This window comes from Solea solea, chromosome 8, assembly GCF_958295425.1.
Source record: "Solea solea chromosome 8, fSolSol10.1, whole genome shotgun sequence".
Lineage (NCBI taxonomy): Eukaryota > Metazoa > Chordata > Actinopteri > Pleuronectiformes > Soleidae > Solea > Solea solea.
Window position 1 is genome coordinate 8,778,581 of NC_081141.1, and position 27,176 is coordinate 8,805,756.

Here is a 27,176-nt window from a genome sequence, read left to right on the forward strand (position 1 = left end):
ATTATGTAGGTAGTGGTAGTTTCAATTGAGAGAAATAAAACTGCTGACACAACAAATGTATATAAATGATATATATGTGTATACTGTCTCAAACACACACACACACACACACACACACACGTCACACACAGATTTTCTCACAGTGAGACTTTCCCACTTTTAACTTCAATGTGTTTCCAATTAAAATTAGAAAAACTAAAAAGCTTTGCATCTAATTGGTTTTGAAAGTATGACCTTTCGCCTGCTTAATATCCATGAACCCCCCCCCCCCCACACACACACACACACACACACACACACACACACACACGCATACACAGATTTTCCTGGAACTTGACTGAGATGAATGGGTTAAATCCCCTTGTGTACATTTTCAACATTACTTTTGCCTTGTTGTTGTCACAGTTGATAAAAACAACTTAGAGCAGGACGGAACATAAGTGACTCACTTTACTTGAGTCTACTTGAGTCTTGATTATAGTAAATATTTCAGTGAATACAATAGTTAATGTAGAATAGTACACAGCAGCATTTAAGAATAACTGAACAGAACAAAAAATACATATTTTATTTAAAAGCAATTGAATATGTTTTTTTAACTTGAACTTATTTCTGGATGTAGAAGAAACTGTTTAAGAAATAACTAAAGCAACATTACAGAGTCAGACTGCCATAAAAAAGAAGAAAAAATACACCAGTTGTGTAAATGCAAATAAATCCTCCACCTTGATTATGTTCATTCAATTATGTTAATTATGTTAAAACTCAATACACCTACTTTTGACAGTTTTTCTTCTGTTACAATATTATGAAAATGTTAAAATATAGTAATAGTCCTGTGAAGGTTGCTCAGTGGTAGAGTGAGTCGTCTTTCATCTGGATGGTTGTGGGTTCAATTCCCAGCTCTGCTAGTCATGCATGTTGATGCATGACTGTAAATGTGTGTGAAAGACGTTTGAATCCATTGTCATTTTGACACTTAGTCATGACTTATATTTCCTGTAAAGCACCTTGAATTGCTTTGCTGTTGAAATGTGCTTCTCTTCTTGTAAAAGAAGAAGGGCCTTGTCTTACCTCACTTAAAAATGGCATAATATTGAGTTAGTTGTTAAAACTGTGATAAACATGTCATATACGTCATTAGTCATCGCTGAAGAGGAATGAAACCAAGAACCAGGCTGAGTGACCTTTGTTATCGTCATCGTCTTCTTCCTCCTCACAGTAGATGGATGAGTCGGGGAAAACATCTGTTCACCATCAGCACCAAGAGCCACAGCCACATCTGTGTGTGTTAACATGTCGTCGTACATGTGATAACATGTGTCATCTGTCTTGTGGGCGACCTCACACTGCACCTCTTCTCACTTCACATTATCAGCTCCAGGCGTGTCTTATCTTTTTCTTTTGCACACCAATATAGAGACGGTGAGGACAAAACAAGAAAATAAAAAAAACTGTATAGTATTTGATCAAGTGTTGTGTTTATTTAAAATAAAATGAGGTAAAAACCCTATTAAAATACAGTGGTACTTTATGAACTGTAAAATAAATTAAATGTCATCAGTATTTACAAGCTGTGGTAAACAAAACAAACAAAAACACAAATCTTTACTTATTTAAAAATAAAATCTCTAGTCTGTACTTTTAAAAAAACTGTTTATAAACAAATGTTTGGTAGAAAATATTATAAATACACACTCATTGGACATTTAATCCAAACCTATTCTCCCCACATATAAACAGATCAAAGTCTCACAGTATCTTTAGGTCAGTCTTATCTAAGGCTGCAGCGCCACCTACTGTCAGGTAATAACCTTTCATCAGCAGCAGAAACACTTTGTCCACTGATGACGTCGTCACAGATTCACTTCAGCATTCTGATGATTTGATGTTTTAGTCCATTAACGTAGCAGATTAGATTAAAAAGTAATTCATCAGAGTTAAATCACTTTGATCATTTTATGATTATTAAATTATTCATTAAAGCAAGAACAAAAATTAATCACATTAGAAATGTGAACATTTGCTGCTTTACGTTTTTATTTATTATGATGAATCAATTATTTATTAGATAATTCTGGAATGTCAGAGAAATGAATCTGCAGCTGATTTGAAATCATCTTACTTCACAGACAATATAAGTTAAAGTAGAAGCACAACATTAATTCTACAAATTTCTACATTTAGAGAAAATGAAAAAAAAATATGACATGATAAATGAGAACATGATGCATTTCTAACTAAAGAACAGCAGCATATGTTCAGCTTTTAAAAATAATTAAAACATTTTCTGTCCATTGATTCACTGTTTGGCTGCAAAGTATAAAGGACTTTGAGTGACATTTCAAAACAACTTAAAAACACAAAGACACAAGACAAACATAAATATATAAACACGTTTTCACACATTTACTCCATTTGGTTTAATATCAAGGAACTAATGTTATAAATTGAAGTCAATTGAATAAAATAACATGTAAAAAGCGAGTGATTAAAAGCGAGGAAAAAGTGTGATGAAAAACAAGCCTTTTAATTTGATTAAACAAACAAATTAAGTGTAAAAATGAGTACTATTTTCTTTTTACACTTGATTTTAGTTGTATAATTATTTATCAAATCAATACTTTATATTTTACTCTATACTAAAAAAGAATAGTTTTGTATTTTGGGAGAGACCTTTTTGCTTTCTGTATAAAAACTGAATTGCTCAAATGAATATCAATGAAATAATATAATATAATAATAATAATAATAGACTTTTGCCTGGATGCATGAATTAATACCTTATTTTGATAAATCTCTGCACAAACAAAAATCTTGCCAGAAAAAAAGGAACTAATGAAGAAATCAAACATGTTAATTGATTCAGAATGACTTCAGTTGCCAAGATATTGACCTTCTCCTCCGATATGAAAAATGATTCTCACAGTTTTTACTGAGAAAACAGACAATCTAATTATAAAATGACCTTGTAAGGGCATTTCATTTCTTCCGTCTTACACAGTGAGAATTAATCTTGCAATGGTCACATTCAGTTATCAAAGAGATAATAATTATAATTTGTCCGTCATGGCTTCCTGTATTTGTCTGTTGAGCTCAGCGATGATTCTGTCTTGGTGGGTGTAGACACCTGTCCTCAGCAGAGTGTCTCTCTCCTCCAGCAGGCGGCTCAGATGTTCCTCAGCGCTCTCATTCAGACCCATGGCAGGGGCGGGGCCAGACATGGAAGAGGCAGGGCCTAATCTTTCCTGCTGCTTTAATCTGAGAAAAACATGTTAGGATCCTTTTAAAAAAGGTATAGTTTGGTGTAAGTTGTAAAATCAGCGTTTCATTTGGAATAATTGTTTTCTTTGTCACTGGGAACATGGACGCAGGCAAGGTGGAAGCACTGCTGAAAACAACCCTGACTTCATAATTGTATTTTAAATTTTGGCTCCTCATGAACTTGATCTTCTGATATTGAAATGAGTGCTTTGCCAAAAGAAGGTGAGGCAAATAAGCGCTCCCAAAACAAGTTTCCTGGATTGAGTCTGGACAAGTTACTCTAAGGTAAAAGACAGATATACTACACACATCTAAGTGCCATAGAAATAAAAACCTAATGTCTAGCAAAGCTGAAAGCTCTGTGTGTGTGTTGAACACAGAACCATAAAGATGTCTTCAAAGATTCCACACTGGAGCTTTGAATACGGTTTCTTTCTGTCCACTCTTGTTAATCCCCCTAAATATAGAAAACAGTATCATCTCAACACAGTGAGAAAAAAACACTAAAACAGATGAAATATAAAAATTCAAACAAAAAGTTTGAGACTTGTTTTCTTATGTCATACTGACTCTGTTGAAGCCGAGGACACTGATGCCTCGTCCTTACCTGTTGAGCTCATTTCTGATGTCGTCCAGCTCCCGCCTCTCTTGTCGGTCTGCTTCCTTCTCCTCTGTTGCTAGGTAATGCTGCCTCATGGCCTCCAGCTCTGTCTGCTGCTTCTTCAAACGCATCATGGTGTTTTCCTGTTCACGCTGTAAAATATATACATATACATATAAATCCACGACATCTACAACATCGGTACAAAGTGTTGAATGTGATTTCAATCATCAATTAAAAGCTGGGGTAGGAAATATGCATGTTACCAGTCAATAATTACATATGGTAAATTGTCTGTATTCAGAAAGTGCTTTTCTAGTAACCACTCAAAGCTGCTTTACACCAGTGTGTTCTAACCCTGGTCCTCAGAGAACACAGTCCTGCATGTTTTAGATGTTGCCCTGCTCCAACACACCTGATTCAGATGAACAGCTTGTTCTCAGGCTTCTGCAGAGCTTAGTGACGAGCTGACCATTTGACTCAGGTGTGTTGGAGCAGGGAAACATCTAAAACATGCAGGGCAGTGTTCCCTGAGGACCAGGGATGGGAAACACTGCTTTGCACTATAGTCTTGCCATTCACCCATTCACTCCCACCGTCATACACCACTCATTTTGTATCACTCATCATTCATACCCATTCACGCAATGCCGGCCTGGCATGGACATGTAAACTAGCAGACTACTCGCTCTACCACTGAACTACTGTCATCCATAACAACCTACAATACTCTTTCATCATAATGTAAATTGAGAGAGAGCAAGAGACAAGTAGACTTCTACATGTCTACTTGACTCTTGGGGCAAATCCACAGTGCAGTTCAGAAAGAGAGAGCGCCACCTGTTGGCTCTTGTACAAAGCAGTTGCAAGTACAATGTTCCTTTATTGGAAAAGTTGCTATTTCAGCATTAAAGTGTAACTAAATATCTGCAGCTAAAGAGTGAGCAAGAGGAGGGAGAGTGCAGAACAGTTGGGGGCAGGGAGCTACACACCAAGCAGAGCAACAGCTTTGACATAAAAAGGGGGAGGAGTCTGGGACAATGAGCCTTGCACTGATTGGACAAGAGAGTGATGTAAGAGTGTACCAGTGATGCAAGCATGGATTTGTATGCAGTAGCTGGTGTTTGAGCAGAGAGGTAGTAGATAGAGTAGGTTTTTATCACAACATGTATAATTTCAATACTTTACACTCTGAAGTGTGAAGATTTGCACCGGAATAAGAATTCAACATGACTAGAGACACACATATTAGGGTTGTGCCGATGGACGATGACATTGTGATTGGCTGACCGACATCACAATGAAGAGCCACCATTGTGATGCCACACCCCCACCCTGTCAGACACAAACTAATCCTAGTCTCTTCTAGTTAACCTAAAAACCTTGCAGGGATTGCTCTGTAAATTAAATTGAGAATATAACTTATGTAGTGAACTTACGGCTCACGAGCCATATTTTCCCCCTGCGATTTGTCTAACATTCCATTCACGCCCTTCTGGGACCTTTGTGTGTGGAGTTTGCATGTTCTCCCCATGTCTGCGTGGGTTTCCCCCGGGCTCTCCGGTTTCATCCCACCATCAAAACATGTTAGAATGTTAGTTACATTCGGTCAGGTTGGTCCCTTGTCGCAGCGGCTCTGATCGACCCCTCCATCTGACCTCGACATTTCGTTGTGCAATACCAGTTGTTGTATGATGACAATAAAGATGCTTTCCTTATTGTTATTGTTAAAGTCAGTAGTGGTATTTGTGTTGGCTAACTGCTTCAATATATATTTTATTTATTGATCAAATAGGTGGGAAGTGACAGTGACCAGCCTGGTCAGCTCCCTGGAGAAATCCCCTCCGTGAGAGAGCAGGCGGAGCTATTCAGCACTAAGGTGCTGCAACGCGCTGAGGTGACCCTCACCATATACCAGGGACAGGATATTTAGGTCAGTTTCCAGCTTTTTGAGAGTTTTCAAAGTTAGAAATGGGTTAAAATAAAGTATTTCCCAATCAAATTAGTTATTTCTAATTGTTATTTTATGCAGGCTAATTATTGTCTTGTTCTAAGACGGATGTGTATATAGTAGTAAATTATAGTTTTTAAGTAGAAAAAAATATTTATGTAAAGAGTTAAGTGCAAACCCGTATGTTTGGGTATTTATTAATTCCCTCTTGCTCCATTTGGAAGAATTCACTTTGTACAGCCAATGGGAAACATCTTTCTAATGACATAGGGCAAACAAATACATAACTGAGCTGGGTCGTTTACTTAAAAACTACTATTTAATACAATTTCATGACCTTAAAACAAAGCTTTGTGTAACTGATTCAGATATCTTTCTGTATTTGCAAATGAAACTATACTATTTGGATATTCAGCTAAGAAATGCAGCCACTGGCAGATTATGATGTAATGTTTTGGTAACCCCAGAAATATAATATAATTAGCTTCCCTATCCATTAAAAGAACAACACCTATACTTACTAATTATTAATTATTGTTGTTATTGTTAATAATAATAATAATAATAATAATAATAATAGAAATAAATAAATAAATTAATTAATTAATCAACCAGTGGTCACAGACATTTTAGGACTGAGTAAAATATATTCACACTGATAGTGTTTGACATGTAAATCATCAGAATACACTGAATAGGGTGCAAAAAGGACCTAGAAAAAAAATCTAAAAATGGGTTTGATAATTTCATTAATTAAATGTATATTTTATTCTGATTATTAACAGATTTAAAAATAAATGTTCATCAGTTAATAGATTTTCTGAACTTTTTCATGTTTTTTTTTTTAAAACCACATCGATTTCAAACACGTTTGACTTCTCTACATGAATCCAACACTGAGCACTTTTGAACTGAGAACATTTGAAAACATACCTCTGACCTTGCTGTTGAAACATTTGTGCTCAGATGCCAAGAAGCTGTTTGTTTTTCTAATTACACAGACTGAAGTTTAGTGATGAATTTGTCTGGTTTCACATTTTCATAAAACCTCCCTGAGAAAGATGCTGTGGGACCTTTCGAGAATTCACACACAGTCCAAAAGCAACATCATGAGAACAGAAAGAAAATGTCATAAAAATGTCTAAAAGTTGTATTTCTCTCATCTGCTTCGGGCTCCAGCTCCATAATTACCCTCAGTACCACTGCTGAATCGCTGTACTGGCTTACAGCTGAATGTTAATAAATCAAGGGAACTGTCTGAGCAATAAAACAAAAACAAAAATGCATGTCTCAGGCCCTTGCACAACTTACAAAGTACAAATTGAAAGTTATGAATTAAACGTTGCAAGTCAAAGTCAATAAACCTGCAAAGGAAATCTATGATTAAAGTAAAATGATATGAGGTACATGTATTTGAATGTAGTGGTTCTACACCTGCTGGGTACAAAAAAAATAGATAATAGTTTTGATGGGGGTTTTGGAAATTTGTTTGTCACTCACTCATCTTCTACCATTTTATCCTCCTCATGAGCAACACAAGGGGTGACAATCTTAGCTGACATAGGGAGAAAGGCCGAGTACACTGTGGACAGGTAGCCAGTCCATCACAGGGCTACATAGAGACAAACAACCGTCCACTCTCACACTCACATCTACGGTCAATTTAGAGTGTCCAATTTACCTAATCCTCAAATCTGCCTATTTTCGGATAGTGGGAAAAAAAACCTGGAGAAAACCTATGTGCGCGCACACACACACACACGCACCCACGCACGCACGCACGCAAGGAGCTGCAAAGGTTCTCATGTCAGGGAGCAGACTGAGCGAGAGGGACGGTGAAGCTGGATTGTGTCTGTGTTCTGGTGATACGGAGCAGACAGACACACACAGGACACTGCAGTGACTTCCATTCCTTTGGAATGGAAGCAGTATCCATAACCTTGACCTTAACCAGTTAACGCCTTAACCTAACCACAATTCAAATCTTAGTATTTAACTTAAACAAATCCTCAGGAATGAGGTTCTGCCTCATTTGGACCAGGTTTTAGTCCCCATGAGGACTACTGGGCCTTTTCAAGGTCAGTGTTTATGCTGGAAAATGTCCTAAAGAGGTAACAAATACAAGAACACACACACACACACAGCTTCCATTTTCACATGGCTGATCTCCTCACCTCCTAACAGAGAAAATACACAAGAAAACACACAATCTCTCATGAACACATCATTCACTCACTCACACACAGATGGTGTGTTGACACAGCCCAGCTCTCTGTGGACCATTAGCTGTCTGTATTTCAAGCCGTTTTAAGGCTAATTACAAGGAAAACAAACAGGCTAAACATTTTCTCTAGTGCCCGCTGCCAAGGACAATCTGAGCCAGAGTCCTGAAACAATTAGAGGACGAGGTGATACGGAGGCCTAAGCAAGGTGGTGGGAGGAGGGGTGACAGAAAAGCTACTAAAACTTTGTGCCGTGAAACTGATGCTTTACAGTCTTGAATCTCCCAGCAGCCTCAGCTGACACTGTCCCAGGCTCTGTACAGGTCCTGATAAAAAGTGCTAATGTGTCTTAAATCACAGAGGACACGTAGTCCATGGAGGCTGAACTAAAATGAGACCGTCTGGTGTACAGTTCAACCCTCATGTTACTACTGCCACCTTGATCTGGAATGTGCAGCGTGACACATTCCAGATCACTATCAACATTTGACAAATTTAAGTTTTAAGTTTTAATGGCATGAAACAAGGGTACCTTGAAGCCTGGTATTTTAAAAGGGAGTTCTGTCAATGTTTACTGCCGTCATCACCTTTCAAATACTTACTGCAATGAAACTTGGGATAGGTCGGGTCAGCTAAAGTGGCTGCAACTACAAAAAATACCACCATATCACTGGAGTACAGACAATCATGTTCATCTGTTGTAATGTTTCCACATTTTTGATTGTCCAAAAGAAGAGGAAACATTTCTGAGTTCTAATCACCAATTAATCCACCTCTGCCAAGCACATACATTTTTAATAGTATCATGTGTTTCCATCGAGGATTTATTTGACAAATAAATACTCAAAATTTACATAAATATGGAATTGGATGGAAACACAATTAATGCCTCGTGTATGTTAGAGAAAATGATGTCTATTGGGAGAGAAACTTAACAGTAATTAAAAGTTTTATTTGTCAAATTAAAAATAAATAAGGACATCATGACCTCCATCAGATTTGTCTGCCAGACCATTATGTCATCTGTAGGTCATGGGACTGTTGTTGGATCTTCACACAACAAAATGAGTCTGAGTGATCATGAAAACCTGAATTGGGAACAAGTTAGCTGACCACAAAACCCATCCACTGGGATTATATTCAAAAGAACCAATTGTTATGTAGTTAATCGCTGCAGGTGTTGTGAGGGTCCATGGGAAGTTCTGTGCTTGTCTAAATATTTTTCAAATGGTGAAAAAATAAATTATGATGGTCTTTTTAACAGATCACACCAGAAACTTGATATCTGTCTCATACAGCGCTGGGCAGAGGCGGCAAAAGATGACGTCTAACCCTCATCATTGCTTTATAACTCCAACTCAAACAAGCCAGACAATGGTAAACTGTGAACAAGCTGTGAGCTGCAGAGGGACTGTGAGGCATGAGAGGAAGTCCACATGGGATTGATGGAGGTTTCAAACAGTCGGGGGCAGATTTCTGGGATGAATGACCAAAGAATGACTTCTCATCCCCCAGGTTCCCCTTGTTCCTTCCTCCATTACTCGCCTCTCCTTTCAGAAGTAAGTTGTACAGAGCAGCAGGGGGAGAACACCTCATACAAACACGTTCATGTCATTGCTCACATATGGACACACTTTTCTCAGCTCACATGTAGTTTTCTGAGCAGCTTGCAACCTGTGGGAGTTCTGTTTTTTTCGTCTTTCTTTTTTTCTTCTTAGATGTCTCTGTTTCATATGTCTAAGGTTTTTAGGGATGTGAGGGATAAATCAAGCAGAGAAATTGGTCCAATTGGAGCCCACATTAGAAACGAGTGAGAAAAAAGTTTCCACAACAGACTGCACCCAGCTGCAACAACAAAGAAAATAATGAAAAAACAAACAAACATTAAAATGTGGTTTCAGTGGTAGTTTTTCTACTTCTGCCCAAATATAAAGCTACTTTTGAATTACACCACTCCTTCACATGAAATGGTACAATCAGCTACTGCTTCTGTTGTAGTAATACAAACAGTTACTTTACCATGAGCAATAAGGATTTGTGTATCTTCATAATATGATGTAATATGATACAAACATCATCACAAACCATTATATTAGGGTTAAATGTGTATTTTTAAGTAGTGTGCATCAATACTACGATTTATGGTTAATTTAGTTAAAATCACAGAAACTGTTTATTTTAATCATATTTCCCTGAAAAAAACACTTTCAAGTTTTAACCCACAGCACTGTTACATTTTCATGGACACAACATTTAAATGGGAAGGTTTGTGTTTGTGTGTTCAGGATCTGTATGCTCAGGCAGCTCTGCTAGTTTTCACACTGATAAGCAGGAGATATTAGATACAGGGACAGAGCTTAGGAATGTGGCCTGTGTGTCTGTGATAGAGGTTTTTAGTCTGGTCCAAGTGACATTATACACAAAGAATAAAACCCAAGACCCCACTGAAGCACTTACTAAATACAAGAAGCAAAGAATGTTTAACAAGGTTAAAGTAGTGGCAAAGCAATATCGGAGTTATGATAACAATGTCAAGCCAATAGTTCTTCCCTCAGTAACACAACAGTTTTTCCTACAAAGCTATGTATTCCTTTGACTAAAGTAAATGTAAACTGTACAAGCAGCTGTGTGTGTGGCCACATCCAGATCTAAATCAGGAAATGTCTGATAAATATTAACCCTATCAACATGACCAGATGCCTCAATATGGTCCATTTTAAATGTAACCGTGGTTTACAAAATGGACATTGTGTTGTATTAAAGAAGACCTAAAACTAGTGATTGAGATTATAACCCTCAGTAACAAGCAGGAACAGGAAAATGTTAACCAATATAAAATCAAGTGAGAAGTAGGCTCATTTTCGTAGGCTCATGTATTATACTTCAATACAAAACTGTGAAATCGCACCATTTATTAAATCAAACTTTGGGTTGTGTGCAGACAACAGAAGATGCCAATCAAGTTTTTTTTTTTTTTATTTATTTGTTTTACTTTAATTTATCAGTTTCTGATTGTCAGGCAAGTTTACAATCTAATCTAGGATTATTATGTTTATAAAGCCCATGTCATGTCAATCACCTCTGGTCAAAGGAGTTTGACAATCAAAGTTCCTCCAACTGGGATCAAAGTTAGTTTTTTTTTTTTGGTGCCTTCAACTGTTTGTCTTTCTTGTTTGTCTCTGATGTTTTTAAGCCAAGTTGGACTAAAACCATTCAAAGCAGTGACCATGAAACCTTGCACAAAATACTTTGATGTTAAGTAAAATCCCTTTGAATGCACCGACCCTGCCTGTCTTGAACAAACACCCTTCGTTACTGAAGCTCAGTAATATTCCAGGAATGAACAGTGGGAACCTCCAGCATCTCTGCTGAGACCAATAAAACTCAAATTCCCTCAGACAACATCTTACATCTGTTGTTTGACAGACACGGTTTTATACAAACAGACGTGCAGCATCATGAGCGAGAATGGTTTAGTCTGGACTGAACTTCATGAACTGGTCCAAACACAGCCACTGATCAGTAGAGCTGGTATAAAACCACAATAAAATTAAGTATACTGAAACTTCAATACTTCTCCAGTCAAACGTAACGAAAGATGAAAAATGAAAAAAACACAACTTCCTCCACTGGTTAGCAGACATGTCTGCAAAAATGAGCATCAATAAACTTTCCCCGAGGAGTTTATTCTCTCAGTCACTACTCTTAAGTCTTCTATGAAGCCTATTTTAGCCATGATGTCGTGGCTGAGGTGAGACGGACAGCACATGTCCCACACAGTGACCTGCTGATCTAGCCTTTTTTCTAGCTTCTTACAAATATGGTATTTTCTGCTTCAAGAGATGAAGATGCAATGGGTGACGTCATGATGGGTTAAAACTACAGCACCGCTAATGCTAGTGATGCAAGCAATATTTACAAACTTTGTTCTTTCCAAATGAAAGTAGACTACAGTAGAGTTTAGCTGAAACTGAGCAAGGTAGTTTGATGTGTGTGTGTCACTTGATTCAAGCTGTGGTCACGCTTTACTATGAATGTAGTTAGCTTTAGCATTAGCCCCAGGTGAGTGGCCACCAGTCACATTTACTTACTTTAGTAAACACAAATGATGCAATGATGACTACAGCAAGTAATGTGGCTTAAGAAATGGATTTGTGTTAGGTGTAAACACAACACCGGAATATGTCAGGTGAAGGCTTGTTTTCTGATGGGTCCGTGTTGCTGTTGGATTCACAGATATAACTACATCATTAGTTCTTTGCTTTTTTTGCTTTAAAAAGACCAAACCTCAGCTCCTTGTCCCAATATTTTGAATGTAAGAACACTGCAGCTGAGACTCTGATCTAATACTTTGCTGCTGTGAGGATATTAATTCTCACTCTGCCTCTCCGACCCCCCACGCCTCCTGGGTTGAAAAGCACATTATTCCTTGGACAAGAATTTTTATGATCCAACTTGAGCTAAACAGCATGCCATGCGAAGCGCTGAGAGGAGAGAATAAATAGACGAGGAGAAGCCGAGAAAAACCAAACAAGCCCCGGCTTTAAAGAAAACCCACCAACGACCAAGATGGATGGTCGGGTAAACACAGGCCTGATATTTAAAAAAAAAAGCGAGAGTGTGACATCTGAATGGTTAGTGCACAGACAGCTTATAGCGCAACACAATCACAGGCATGATTAATAGGCGAGTGGTGACACTCAGCACCAAACTCCCTTAGACCTATATAAATCACAATGTTTTCTTTACAATGATGTGGCACGTAGAGAGGGAAGAGGAGGAGGGAGATGGTCTATGAGAAAGCAAAAGAAGAATAAAAAAATGTAATTGATTTAATTCATTTAAAAAAATAATAAAGAGCGAGACACCACAAAAGAGATACCTCAGGTTTTTGAAGTGTGATTATATGAGGGACTGACACAGCGCCAGAGAAGACTGTACTGTGAGCGCCCCCTGTGCTCAGAACCCAGCAGTCTCACTGTGAAAACATGGTTGGCTGCAGGAAAAACTGACATACTTAAAAAAAGGCTCGAATAATAAAATATACGCCACCTTCAAGCCTACAACATCCATAACATTACATTTGCCAGTTTTACTTGTGATATCTTTAGAGATAGATGAGAGAGGTTTTAGAACAATGATAGAAGGGGGAAAGGACACAGTAAGCTAAAAGATGATGAAGCGAAAATAGGTAAAAGAAAGAAAGGAAGAGAAGGAAGGAGGGAAAAAGAAGGAAATGAGGAATGAGAAAGAGAGACAGAGAGATTTTACAGCTGGTTAATGTCAGTAACAGTTATTAGCTTCTCAGATAAAGTCTGTGTGTGTTTACATTAGTTAAAGCCCCACTTTGCTGTGGGGCTTTACTTTGCTGTGTGTGTGTGATTTTGTACCAGAGCCAAATATTTAGCTGAGGTGAAGGTGTGTGTGTGTTCTTACTTTTGGTAAATGGCTGCTAACATCACTAAATGGATGATATATGTTATGAGTAGTCATTTTTGCTCTCTTGTCTTAACAAGATCGATTTATCGGTTGTCTCTCTCACAGTCATGGCGTGATAATCAGCTGACAGACGGCGGCAGCGCTGAGCTCAGTTTCCTCCACTCGCTCCATGTCTTTAAACAGCGCTTTCAAATTTCACTAACACTGTCAGCTCTTCTCCAGCAGCAGATTAACAATCTGCTGCGTCCCAGCTCAGAAAAACTACTATTATCTGCAGTGAAGTATGAATGCTGTCATGACTGACAATTTTTCTTATTGTTTTCTGAGGGATTGTTTTAAGGAAAGATTGTTTGTGCTATGTCTGTGTTGTCCTATGCCTTTGTTAAGTATTTTTGTGTTTTAATTGTTTTTATATTGCCAACTGCAAAAAACATTCTCTTGAGGGGCAATATATTCTGAACTGAACTATTATATATTTCACTGTTTTGACATTTTTCTCTGACCCATGCAGCAGCTCCTCAAAATGTAATTTCACTTTCCAGTGGCAATTCTCCCTCCATAGGAAAAACACATCTGTTAGTGCATTCAACTGAGGCAGCTGAGGTTTCCAACATTAAAGATCCAGATCCTTGTGGTATTTCATGTTTTTCAATGGCTGATAAATGTCATTTTTAAGATTTTATGTGTCTTTGTTTCAGCCTTAATAATGTGTATCAAATGAATATTGTGTTAATTTCTTTTGCAGCGTGTGATAGTTCTCTGAGACAGACTATAGCTGGATAAATACAGGACAAACAACTTCTTGTTCATCAGTTCTCAACTAAAAATTATTTTGGTTTGATTTTCTTAAACAATTTGCAGGTTTACTATGAAGGAAGATGGAATGAAAAATATGGACGATGGAAAGTGCCAAAATAAAATAAATATATACTGTACACCATTAAATAATTACTTAAATGTGTCATTAATTAAAATTGGAATTAATACATAAATATGTTATTAAATGTGTCATTAATTAATTAAAATACCTTTTAATTAAAAAAAAAAAACATAATTATTTCACTATTTAATTAATTATTTCATGGTCCTGTGTTCACTCATTTATTTTATCTGTCAAACTCGCCCATCGAAGTCAGTGGGCGGGGCTAACGCTGATGTAGTCTGATCCATTGCTTTGGTCTGAAGTAGCATGCCTGGAGAAAGCCATGTATCCCAGAATGCATTTCGCCAGAACATAGCAGCAGAGAAAAATATAAACCTGAAATAAATATTTTTCTGTGTCACGCAGTTTTAGGATCGAGAAATTAGTCATTTAGAATTCAAACATGTGGTTTGTGTATTAAGATATGACGTATTTATAGTTTGACAGCGACGTTGTCGGAGGTGATCAGCTCCGCCTCTGTGGACGCTCTGTGCTCACTGTGCCCGGCACAGAGCAGCGTTACCTCGACCTGTCCTGATGAAATGATCCGCTGGCTCAGACGTCTCTGTCATTAGATACTTGGTGTGATAGACAGATTTGTTATTCACACGTTATTTTGTTTTTAATGTAAATGTTTTGACCTGACAATTTGAAAGTTTGTTTATTATTAATGTTTTATTTATTTTAACTTTGAATGTCAGCTGAGATCGGCACAGCACCCCCCGAGACCCTCCTGTAGAAGATAAAGCGGTAGAAGATGGATGAATGAAGTCGTTGTATATGTAATTAAATATAATATGGACACTATATAAAGTATACATATATACAGTCTATATACTACTCTACACTGCTGTAATAGATCTATTTTCCACATGGTACTGTATATTTTAATAAAAATGAATTAACAAATTAAGATAAATATTTAAATTGTGAAAATAGTAACAATATATACAAATGTATTAGAAGTATTTTATACGTTCATTTATCAACACGCTTATGAGGCTTAAGCACTTGGTGCCACCCGCCATTCAAACAGCCGAACAGAGAAGTAGCTGCTGTTCCAATTGAAGAGATCGTACTTGTGTACTCCCATACTACTGGAGTATGTGCTCCAGTAGTACTTCTCAAGTACGTACTTCCCAAATATGCAAGTGCTTGGGTATTGAGAAAAGGCCATTGATTTGTAGTGGTTGTAAATATGAAAAAAATGTTTGATAAAGTATCTAAACCAATGTAGAGGTGAATAGCGCCACCCAGTGTATAGGAATGTGTTCACTAGCTCTGCATCAATCCATTATCTGGAATCGATTTGCCTTGACTTGATGTGCAGGGTAACCAATCAGGTGTTAGAAATCCGCCCACTGACAGATAAAACAAATGAATGATGCACTGCAACACAGGACCATGAAATAATCAATTAAATAGTGAAATAATTATACATGTTTTTTACATAGAATTAATTGGTATTTAAATTAATTAATGACACATTTAATAACATATTTATGTATTTAATTCCAATTTTAATTAATTAATGACACATTTAAGTAATTATTTAATGGTGTAATTATTAATTTAATTTTGGCACTTTCTGTCCTTCATAGACAAATGACACATAAACTTCACTCAGATGATGAAGCAAAGATAATTTCTATGAATGTGTAACAATGACATTACACTGACACAGGGCTGAGGCCTCGACTGTAAGTGCAACTGTACCTGTTTGAACCTGGCCAGTTCTTTTAAGGCTCGTCCCCACTGCTGCTTGTAATGAAGCTTGGACTTGGTGGTGGTTTCCAGCTTTCTCTCCAGTTCCACCTGGACAATCAAAGGACAAAGTTTTATTATTATAGTTAACAAATCAGTCAAGGATAAACTAAATTCACAAATTTCATCCAACTAAATTTAAAGAGTGAAACCTTCTTTGACAATTAATTTTAATAAAAAAAAAGCAAATTAATAACTTTTCCTTTTTTTTTATTTCTGTTTCTATGTAAAGATTTACTAACATGTTTAAAACATCAAGATGCCTTTTTTGTGCCAAAGTTGTACTTCACAGGAGAGAAACTGTCTTTAAAGTTTAAAGAAAGCCATTTAAATATACTTGTTGTGTTGTTTCTACATTCATTCCATGATTTTATATAAGTAAATATCTGTTATAAGCTTCAGGATTCCTTTTTCTTTGCGATTAATTACAGGAAATTGGGCAATGAATTAGATTTTTTTCTCTGTGTGTGGGTTTTCTCTGGGTTCTCTGGTTTCTTCCTCCAGTCTAAAAACATGCAGAGATTAATTGAACACTCTAAATTGGTGTGAATGTTTAAGGAATGACTTATTACAAAATAAAATTTTGTTGATTAATTCAAAAAGAACTGACTAAATAATAAAGTAAATTTATTGTTTCAAATTTAAATGCACACTATAGATATCAGAGTTAAGTTTTGATTTACAAAACAGCCAATAAGTAAGAGATTTAAATTATATACATAATACATTATTGTGTTCTAGAATAAATAAAAATAAAAATATAAAACTATTTTTTTTTCATTCATAAATTAAGTTAAAAATGTAGATTTTAAATCAGCCTCGACACTTGTAATCCTCCATACTTGATAGACTACATTACACTCTGCAACAGTGGATTATCAAACATTAAGAGCTGATTATCAAATATTACAAAGCTGATTATCTTGGTAGAAACAACATTTTAAACTTGCAGATCACCTTCTCCAGCATCAGCAGGTTCATCTCTGACTGCAGTTTGAACTCAGGTCTCATGTTCTGTTGTTCTCTGTAGGACTGAAACTCTTTCTCCAGCTGTTTGTATCGAGACTCTGCGTCTGAAATCTGCACAAACACATGGTCAAAAAAAATATATAACTTTGTTAAGCTCTATAGAAGAAAGGGAAGAACTTTTTCTTTAATTTAGGGTCTGCAACATCTGCCTCTACCTGCTGCAGCACCCGGGTTCTCTCCTCCTCCATCAGTAGCACTTTCTCTCTCTCTAGCGCCACCCGGTGGTCACACTCCTGCTGCAGCCTCCTGCTGCTCTCTTGCAGTTCCCTCTGGCTCAGCTCATGCTCTGTTTTCAGTTCCCTCTGCAGCCTCTGGGTCTGGACAGACATGAACACACACTGATGAGCCGAGTTCACAGGCAAATTCATTAAAACAAATATGTAACCCTGTACTATCGTTACATTGCTTTTGCATTTCCCACACTTTCTATATGGGGACCCACTTTTTAAAGGCAAACTATCGTGACCCAAATCACAATATAAATTGTGACAAGAGCAAATTTGCCCATAATGTATATAATAATGTATAACGTATAGCTAATTTACAGCTATATCTCGCGTGTACATACACTGGGGAAACAAATCTCCCGCGACCCATCTGAGGGACAGTTTTTTTTTAGAAACATTGTATCGTAGAATAAAAAAAGGGATAGTTCAGATTTGTTTTCGAAATGTGGCTGTATGAGTTACTGACACATAGTCAGCCCTGACTGCACCGAGAACCAGTCTACAACATGGAGGTTTAATCTCAGTGAAAACCTAGCTATTGTGGGGCCATAAGGATCGATTTTAGCCACTTAACAAAAGTCTCACCTAATAGAGATATTCAGTGACTTTATATCACGACACACAGTAGTTGTTATCCCATAAGTTCAAATGTGTTATTTTGTGACTTCGGTGTTTGAAATCCTTTGTTTAAATTTACCTAACTAACTTACTAAACAAGGCAGCAGCGGACCAGTAACTGGTGTGCCACAAGCTAAAAATTCAGATTTTCTCTCTGGCCTGATAATATTGTAAACAATTGTATTAGGTGAGCCTTTTGTTAAATGGCTAAAATTTGTTTTTCCTTGAATTCATGCTGAAAGCCAAAGTGAGCCCCTGTGTTTCAGACTGGTTTTGAGTTTTATCTTATTGTTTGTCTTTCCCTGTGTAAAGTATCAAAGGAGGAACAGACGTGGAGCTCTGCTTCTGCCAGCTGTTTCTCTCTTTTCTCCAAATCAGACAGTGACTTCTGAAGCTGCTCCTCCAGTAGATTTAACTCCGCCTCCTATAAAAAGACAGAAAGAGAGAAAACACAGTTTGAATTATTGTTGTATGTTGTTATTGTTGTATCTTGTGTATTTTGGATAGTATTTCTATAAGAATATTTAGATTTTCAGTACTTCTTTTAATTCATATGTAAACACAGTAGTATCGTAGTATACAAGTATTCAATAGCTTCCATGTCATGTGATCCACTGAATCCAAATTAATCCCATATTTTTTTTTACCACCCAGGCAAAATGAATAGGACACACTACTGCGAATTTAAGTGCTTTATACAGTATATTTTGTATCAATAGTGCTTACATAATTTAGTATTTCTTTTTAGATAAAAATAAATATATAGAACAATATATCGATTTGTTTTCAATAAATTCCATGTGCCACAACTCCAAACCAAGGTTATATAGTACCACTATTAGATTATTTAATTTATCATAATTAGTTTGAATATTTTTGTTTAGTCAGATATTATTGGTATCATTAGATAAAGACTAATGCTTGTGTATGTGTTCACCTTCTTTCTGACCAGAGCTTCTCTCTCCTGATCCCTTTTCTTCCATTCGTCTCTTAATGTCTGCATGTAGCTCAGCTCCTTCCTCTTCAACTGAAAATATAAATAATTATTAACCTTTAATTCAATCCAGTCCAACAAACCTATAGACTGTAATAATTTGTAATTAAATGCCAGCATATGTTGAAATTAAAACATCATCAACTACAAGTGTGTTGTTTGTACCTGATCAGTGAACATCTCCTCCTGCTGCTCCTTCCACAGCTCCAGCTCCAGGGCTTTGCGGTACTCAAGGGTTTCTCTTGGGGCTGTGGGGCCCAGGGGGGCAGCAGGCAGGCTGGGAGAAGCAGGTCTGGGTGCTGCAGGGTAGGAGGGCGGATGTGTGGGGGTGACCTCATTCTGTGACAAAAACAATCAAAATAATAAAAACAATTTAAAATAAAATGTTCTCATACGACTTTAGTCAAAATATAAAATAAACTGTGTTTATAACAATTTTTGAGAAATTTCAAATTAAAAGTCTTGTATTGGTAACAAAAACACCTACATTTTGAGATGTAATAAAAACAAAAATGTCCATAAGTTCTGAACCGATCTGACTGACTAGCTTGTGTTCGGGACATCTATTTTTTTGTTTTTGTTACACCCCTAACACACACACACAAATCTCAGTGGAATTCAAGTATACAGTAATAAACAGTCACCGGCAAAAAGTCTGACAAAATGCCGTCTCTGGCTTGGACCAGTCCGAGGTCCTCCAGCGTTGCCAAGTAGCTCAACTCTGCGACCTTCTCAGATGGGCTGATGGATGGACACATGACATTAAAACAGAGGTGAACAAACAGATTTATTGTCAGTCATGATGGTCGATGTAGTGTAGTTACATACTGTTGTGTGCTGACCACAGGAATTAGGTCCTGATAAGTTTGCTTCCAGCTCTGATCTCCCGTCGATGTCGGAAACCTGATCTTCTCAGAGCTCAGCAGGTGAGATAGCTGGACTGAGGCTTGTCCAATCAACCGGTCTCGATTGGTGGAGTCTCTGTCCCACACTTCTATCCTGAGAGGAACTCTACAAAACACACACACACACACACACTAACACAAACATACTGTACCACACCATTGTTTCCTAAAGCAACCTAAAATACTAAATAAATGAAACCATTTGACTCCATGTGTAAGAAAAATCTACTAATGGTTCAGATATTTCTTATTCTTATTTTTATACACATGATCAATCAGATAAAACCCTGACACACACCTGACTGACAATCATGGTAGTGGAGCACTCTTACCTGAGGAAGGTGTCATGCAGCTGCTGCGGTAAGGAAGCAAAATCGAAGGCGCAGTAGGACTGAGGCAGCGACACCTCCATGTTACTCCGCAGCTCCACGGGAGGGCTGGTAATAATGGGCGCTGGACTGCTGAAGAACGGATATGAATACCTGAAACACGACAATACACAGCAATAAACAATACGATCACTAAACAACAACATGATAGAGATATGTGAGCTGCAGCGTTTGGTTACAAGGATTATTTATTAGAAAAACTACAATAATAATTCTGATTAAGTTATCCTTAGACATGAAAATCAAAGTTGGACCTTAAACACAATGTTTGTCAAATCACAGTGTGTCCTTACAATGAAGCTTGTTATTACATTTTCAACGTCAATAAACCATATATTAGGGGTGGAACAAATATCAATAAGTCAATTGTTGTCCTGACTTGTCAGAAATGATTATCAAGAAGCTGGAACCAAATATTAATACTTTAATTTTAACAGTATGGCAAAGAGCAATGGAAGAATGCAACACTTTCAGGGCTGTCAATCAATATTTTCTTTTCATTATCATGATTAACCACAGAGGTTCAATAGTTGATCTCAATTCATTGCATTTTTATCACTGATTTAAAATGTCACAATAGTTTTTACATCCATACAACTAAGGCTGTAATCAACCATAGAAATTCTTGGTCGACGGCTCTGAAAGCGTTTTGCATCTGCGCAATATCAAAGCGCATGATTTCCGAAAATATATTATATACTATACTACGTTGATATCAGCGCGATATCAACTGTTGAGGAATATTTAGATGATTTGTCTCATGCATGTTCTTGCACAGAGCGACACTGAACATAGGAGCTCAGCTTCACGGCTGAGCCACAAATACTAGATCGCTGCCGTTGTTGCGGGCGAGTGCACCTGCAGCTATAAAACGAATCAATGATTATTAGACTAAAACATTGAAGTATGCCAATTCTGATATGATCATGTACTCAAAACGGACAGAGCAACATAAGGAAGACAAGTTAGTTTACTGTTTTTATATGATATATTTGTAGTCGAGCTGTGATATGCAAACTGTTGCTGGCAAACTTTGCATTTGACTTTTTTATCGCCATCTATTTTTGTAAAATGCTGCCACACTGCCGATGTCTTTGACATGGATGTTAGAGGAGGACTGACTGTTGCCTAAAATGAAACGCTCAAAATTAAATAAAACCCGATGAAATCAAATTAACCAAAGATTGTATGAAATTAACACGGAAAAAAGTCGACTTATCAGCATTTGAGTCGAACCAGAATGTATCGACTCATAAATCGACCAGTCGACTGGGACTTTACAACCCTCCATACAACAATGTTAACATTTACCTGTGTATTTTGATCAAAATCAAAAAGAATGCAAAGAAGGTTATTTTATAAACTCAACTTATTTCATAATTTAAAATCAAAAGAAGTTCAATAAACCTGAGCTAACATATTGTCTCCTCCAGAAATGTTAATGCAACAGCCTTTGCACTTTGCAGGAGTTTAGTTGCCTTCTCTGTTTCAGACAGGCTCCGTATTCGGGTTGGAGAGACAAATGAACCTGGCTACAGCATTAACAAATACAGTCTAAACTGATACAGGCGAGTGATTCTGTGACACTGAGAAGCAGCAGCTGTGGATTCATTTATTTACTTACTTACTGACTGACTTAACACTGCACAACAATCATTAGCAGATTTTAAAAGTGTGACACAAACCAACTGATTCTCTCCCTCCTTCTCCATCTCCCTCTCTCTCTCTCTCTGTAGTACGGTGCAGCTCCAACACACTCCATAATGCAGGAGATGCAATATTTGATTAAAAATCAAAAATGCACTACTGTTTGTCACCATTGCATTAATGGTGAAAGCCCTCTACTCTACCTTCTTAGGGTAATTTTGTATTCTTCAGTTAGACAGACATTGTAATGTATCATGAAATGATTGTCTTGTAAAATATCATTTAACTTCAGCCATGTGATGCAATGTCACCAGGAGATGATTTGAGTGTTATAGCTCTACTTTTGGGTGCTGCTATATCCTTCATCCTTATTTACAATTACATATTAAAAAGTCTGACTGATCTTTTAAATAAAAATAATTTAAAATGCAATATTAATGTAACAAACAGAAGCTAATGGAAAGAAGATATGAGATTTTGTCACCTGAGTGTAGCAGCAATGGGATGTGTCAGGGTAAGGCCTCCCAGGCTTCGCAGGTACAGAGAGAAGTTGTAGTGATGGGTGGAGGATGGGATGGACACTTTGGGAGCAGAAATGCCGATAGATGATGCCCTGCCCTCGTCTGTAGCTCTGTTCTGCCTCTGCAGCTGCACAAGAACCTCCACATCTGCAGCTGAACATGTGGACAACAACAATAGCAAGGGTTGTCCAAAGTTTGACCCATCTAACTTTATTTTTTTTGAGCTTCACCTGTCGGCCCCCTCGGCTCTTTACCACGATGATGCTCCTCCAGTAAACTGTCCTCACACTCTGTGTGGGAGAAAGAAGGACGATGAGGAGTAGCTGTAGTCAAAGAGATAGGAGGTTTTTGGACTGGAGAAGTGCTGTGATGTCTCGATTCAGCAGGAGGAGGAGCAAGAGGGATGGACTGTGTCTGAGCTCCACCATCATCTTTGTTCCCTGAAATCTGGATGGAGCAAATTACGACAATTACCCAGACTTTTATTATTACCATGAGAGTTCACAAACTACAATTCACTCCTAATGTACAGTATATACCTGTGATGTGACATCCTCTCTTCTCAGAGTAATGGAAACACTGACAGTTGGCTGCAGATCAACAGGTAGCACAGGCAAAGTTTGTGTGATGTGCTTTGGAGGTTTGAGGACAAACACTCCCTCCACTACGGCTGCCTTATTCTCCAGATCCACAGAAACAGCAGCCAGAGCTGAAAGAGACACGTCTGTACTGCCCAGAGAGTGATTCCCACAGCACAGGTGGATCTGAGGATGGACACACAGACGACAACATGTGACATGATGACATATGTTGACATGGTAACACCTTATCCACCTCACACTCTGACTCTCACCTGTAAACTGGGCTGCTGAGACAGGAAAGACTTGAGGATCAGTTTGTTGCTCCGGATGCGCACAGAGGCGCGCTCCGGCTCAAAGTCAGGACTCAGTAGGCTCTGGAAAGGCTCACTGGTGATGTCGTTGCCCAGTAAAGAGTAGTAGAAGAAGAAGTTTGACCCTTCAGCAGACAGCTTCATGGTGTTTGGGATCAACTGTGAGGAACAACGCAGGGAACGCTGTCAGTGAAGTACTTCCGTTAAAATCTGTGTTAAAATATTTTGTTACAGATAACACATTGTTTTTTTAGCCATCACATCTGGGCTGACCTGTTCTAGTCTAGTGGCGAATGCGACAGTGACGGACAGGATGAACATGTCGCTGCAGTGATCAGCAGGTCCGACCTGATGGTGACCCTGGTCTGGGATCAGTACAGCCTCCAGCTTCTCTGGGAGCAGCTCAGTTACTGCAGGAGAACCTGCACAGAGGCAGAAAGACAGGCAACATCTAATAAATCAGTCTCGAAAAAGGTGTTGACAGAGAATTTTTATATTTAACTTGTTCTTAAAGATATATAGTTGCATTCTTCTACTCTATATATGTATTGGGCTGCAACAATTATTACTATTTTGGTAATCAATTAATCTTCTCTTGGTTTCTTTACCCTTCTATGGAAAAGTGAATACCTTTGGCTAGTTTGAACAGCAAAAGTAAAAATAACAAAAACAAACAACATTGGTCAACCAGCATAATAATTAGTTGGCGAGATTTCATTGGACGTTTAGTCACTGCAACAAAAAAAAGAAACACCAGAAAAAAAAACTAAAATACTAAAAATAAAATTTAAACCTATACAGCTGAACCACGCATGACTTTAAAATTCGAAAGGGCATCATGTGCTTGCTTTTAAAATTAATAATTCAAAACTTATTATAAATTGTGTTCTTATTAAAAGTGAGTATAATATTCTAAAGTATTTAAATTCAACAAAATGTTCAGATCATCTTTGCTGATTGTTCCAATCCATTCACAGTCATTACTGCACTGCACAGGTGGAAATATGCGGCTTGCTCCGTACATGGCACATCTGTTTAATGTTGGCTACTAATAAATTAAGGGTTCGATTTTAAGGTTCTGTATACATACATCTGTAGTGTAGAACAGTGTTACTTACAACATCCTTTCTCAAATCTGGAACTCACGCTTTTTTGTTGCCTCACTAAAAAGGTATATCTTATTTTATGAGTTAATAATTTTATTAATATTTACATTAAAATCTTCAAAATGCTGACAATTAGTCGACAAATGGCCTCAAATGGTCGACCAAGACAATCCTTAGTCGGGGGCAGTCCTAAAAAAACACTAATACTGGATGAGCTGACCTTGTCGGGGCGGGGCTTTCCTGGCTTTGAACCTTTCTGGAGAGGGGTCAGAGGACTTGGTGTCATTCTCCAGCGTGATGCAGAGGAGGAGTTCGGGCCTCTGTTTGGTGTACTTACTGCTCAGCAGTGGAAGCCAGCGAGGCTCCTGAAACATGAAGAAGAAACTTTGTTCACCTTTGAAGCTCAGGGAACAGAAGATGAAGACACACGCAGGGACATTTACCTGTTTGGCCTCCTGTACTGATCGCAGGTCGAGGATGATGTAGCCGATGCCCTCTCTCTTCTTGCTGACTGAGTCAACAGTAAAACATTGAAGCTTGATTGGAGTTCTCTGCAGTCTGAAAAGAAATGATGCATCAGTGTTATACGACTTAGAAAATATGTTTGCCACTCAACAGCAGGCAAATATTCGAGAGGCTTAAGACATGTTTGTGAGACCACTGTGACCTTGCTCTTTAACCTTAGGCTGCCCAAATCTATGGAGTTAATTTGTGAGTCTAAATGAAAACTTACAATTCTGCTCTCAATGTGTCTCAGGTGTTTGGAACATTGAAATTGTAAACAAAATATGCAGTGAGGGACACCATGTGGACCTGTGTTGGTGTAGGGTCTTGCGGTCCAGCTCCCAAGCCAGCTCAGTGCTGAACTGTGGTTGCTCTCTGTGCTCAACTGGATCAGTGGCGAGCTGCTCTCCATCAAAACTCGCCTGCACCACCAGACTAAGGCGACCACTCTTTGGGAAGTGACGTCCTGGGGAAAGATGGAAATCCTTATTCTCCAAGTCATGCCTCCACACACAGATCACAATCTCAGGTTTGTCAAGTACCATCAATTAACCTAATCTAGGTTAGTTGATTAGGTTAATCAACTAACCTAGATCTTAGTTGATTAACTAACTCATAAAAACTGCTGTTTTTATGACGCTCATCACGTCAAAAAAACAGCAGTGATGAGCAAATTACTCAGGTCTCCCAAATCCTAATCTCCATACTTGTTTGTTCCTGTTCTGTAAATTAAGGTCTAATCTGTACATGTGGCATGTATTATGCATCTGTCACTGTGTGAAGATGGATCAGTCCTTTGTTTCTACCATAGTTCAATTTTTTTCGATATGAAGAGACATTGTGTGTTCACACTAAAGCTTAATGGTGATTGTATAAGCTGACTTGGCACATCTAAAAGCAGCCTGTTATTAGACCTCAGGGCTTGGAATGGGGTGTGAAGAAAAAGACGTTCAGAGAGGTAAAATGGTACCAAATCATTAAGAGCTTTAAAAACCAACAATAACATTTTAAAATCAATCCTAAAACGAAAAGGAAACCAGTGAAGGGAGCTCAACACAGGTGTAAAGTGGTCTCTTTTCCTTTTTCCTGTCAAAAGGTGAGCGGCAGCGTTCTGGACTAGCTGGAGTTGCTGGACAGTTGAGTAATCTAAACCAACATAACATACAGAGAATTACAATAATCTATGTCCAGCAAGTTGAGCAAGTTTAGCAATGTTGTGTCATTTATTATTATTATTATTATTATTATTATTATTATAATAATAATAATAATAATTAAACTGTTACATTTATCAGATATAATTAAATTAACAAACATGTGTGCCATCAACTGCCCCTATTTAAAAAAAATATGTATCGGCCATAGAAAAACAAATAGATTGACCACTAATTGATGGTTCAAATGTTTCTATTTTAGTTATCCTGTTAGTTTATTCTTTGGTATTTATTTCAGATATTTTACTTGTATTGTTTTCTATTTAGGGTCTGGTTTTCCCACTTAGTATTTTTCTACTTCATTTATTCTTATACATTATCGGGGAAGGGGAGGTTTGTTTTTGTTTTTTCCTGTAACTCTGGAACAATGTCTTGCAAAAATTACAATTTCGTCTGGGAGGAATGTCACATCAATCACTCATACAGCCGGGCATGTTAAAAAGTAAATAAAAATACCGTGATCAAACCGATGATAGGTGAGTTAGTAATTGACTTAACTCTTATTAAAATTAAATTATTAAGCAAGCAGCGGCTTTTTAAACTAGGGTTATTATATTACAATGATAACTTCAACAAAATCCGACATTTGATATGGGACTACTGACACAGGGAAAATAAACTATGATATTTTAACTACTGTGTTTCCAACACCGTTAAAACAGAACGTAAAGTGATTTAAGTTTTAATCGAACACGGTTGGTCTGGTTTATTCCTCTTACCTTCCAGAATGGACACAACAATCAGAAGTTGGTCTCTCTTCGAGGCCATGTTCACATCTGTTCACCAAGACGTTAATCCACAGCGCGCTAATCCGGTTTACACGTTCCTTTAATGTACAAGTGACTTTAGGACGCAACAAACTCGAACACAGGAAATTTAAACCGTTTAAAGCAGCGAACCGCCGCTTTGGTGTTCTGCTTTGGCGCTTCCGATTTTGTTTTAAAACCGGAAGTGAGGAGGATGTAGG

General features: G+C 37.7%; 1 protein-coding gene across 4 annotated transcripts; it reads right to left on the minus strand.

The window, feature by feature from the left end:
- Nucleotides 1-1,478: 1,478 nt before the first annotated feature.
- On the minus strand, nucleotides 1,479-27,128 carry cep120 (centrosomal protein 120). Of its 4 annotated transcripts, none has more exons than XM_058637184.1 (20): nucleotides 26,929-27,128; nucleotides 25,305-25,461; nucleotides 24,935-25,049; nucleotides 24,712-24,856; nucleotides 23,659-23,807; nucleotides 23,347-23,568; nucleotides 23,033-23,257; nucleotides 22,748-22,940; nucleotides 22,457-22,646; nucleotides 20,269-20,418; nucleotides 19,860-20,042; nucleotides 19,676-19,772; nucleotides 19,197-19,370; nucleotides 18,975-19,064; nucleotides 18,369-18,461; nucleotides 17,348-17,509; nucleotides 17,121-17,243; nucleotides 16,116-16,214; nucleotides 3,872-4,017; nucleotides 1,479-3,261 (listed from the first exon to the last, which is right to left on the minus strand). In XM_058637184.1, exons 1-20 carry the CDS (start codon nucleotides 26,975-26,977, stop codon nucleotides 3,054-3,056), a joined length of 2,970 nt encoding a protein of 989 aa, XP_058493167.1. In that variant the 5' UTR covers nucleotides 26,978-27,128; the 3' UTR covers nucleotides 1,479-3,053. The 4 variants fall into 4 exon arrangements, with proteins under 4 accessions (XP_058493167.1, XP_058493165.1, XP_058493166.1 ...); XM_058637182.1 differs by having other exon boundaries at nucleotides 22,724-22,940; XM_058637183.1 differs by having other exon boundaries at nucleotides 1,480-3,261; nucleotides 22,724-22,940; nucleotides 23,347-23,544.
- Between the last annotated feature and the right edge of the window lie 48 nt (nucleotides 27,129-27,176).

Coding starts and splice junctions, on each gene's coding strand:
- cep120 (XM_058637182.1), bottom strand. CDS start 26,977: ATGGCCTCGAAGAGAGACCAACTTCTGATTGTTGTGTCCATTCTGGAA. Junction 22,647..22,723: donor AGAGCCGAGGGGGCCGACAG/GTGAAGCTCAAA, acceptor CCACATGTTCAG/CTGCAGATGTGGAGGTTCTT. Junction 16,215..17,120: donor ACCTGCTGATGCTGGAGAAG/GTGATCTGCAAG, acceptor TTGATTGTCCAG/GTGGAACTGGAGAGAAAGCT.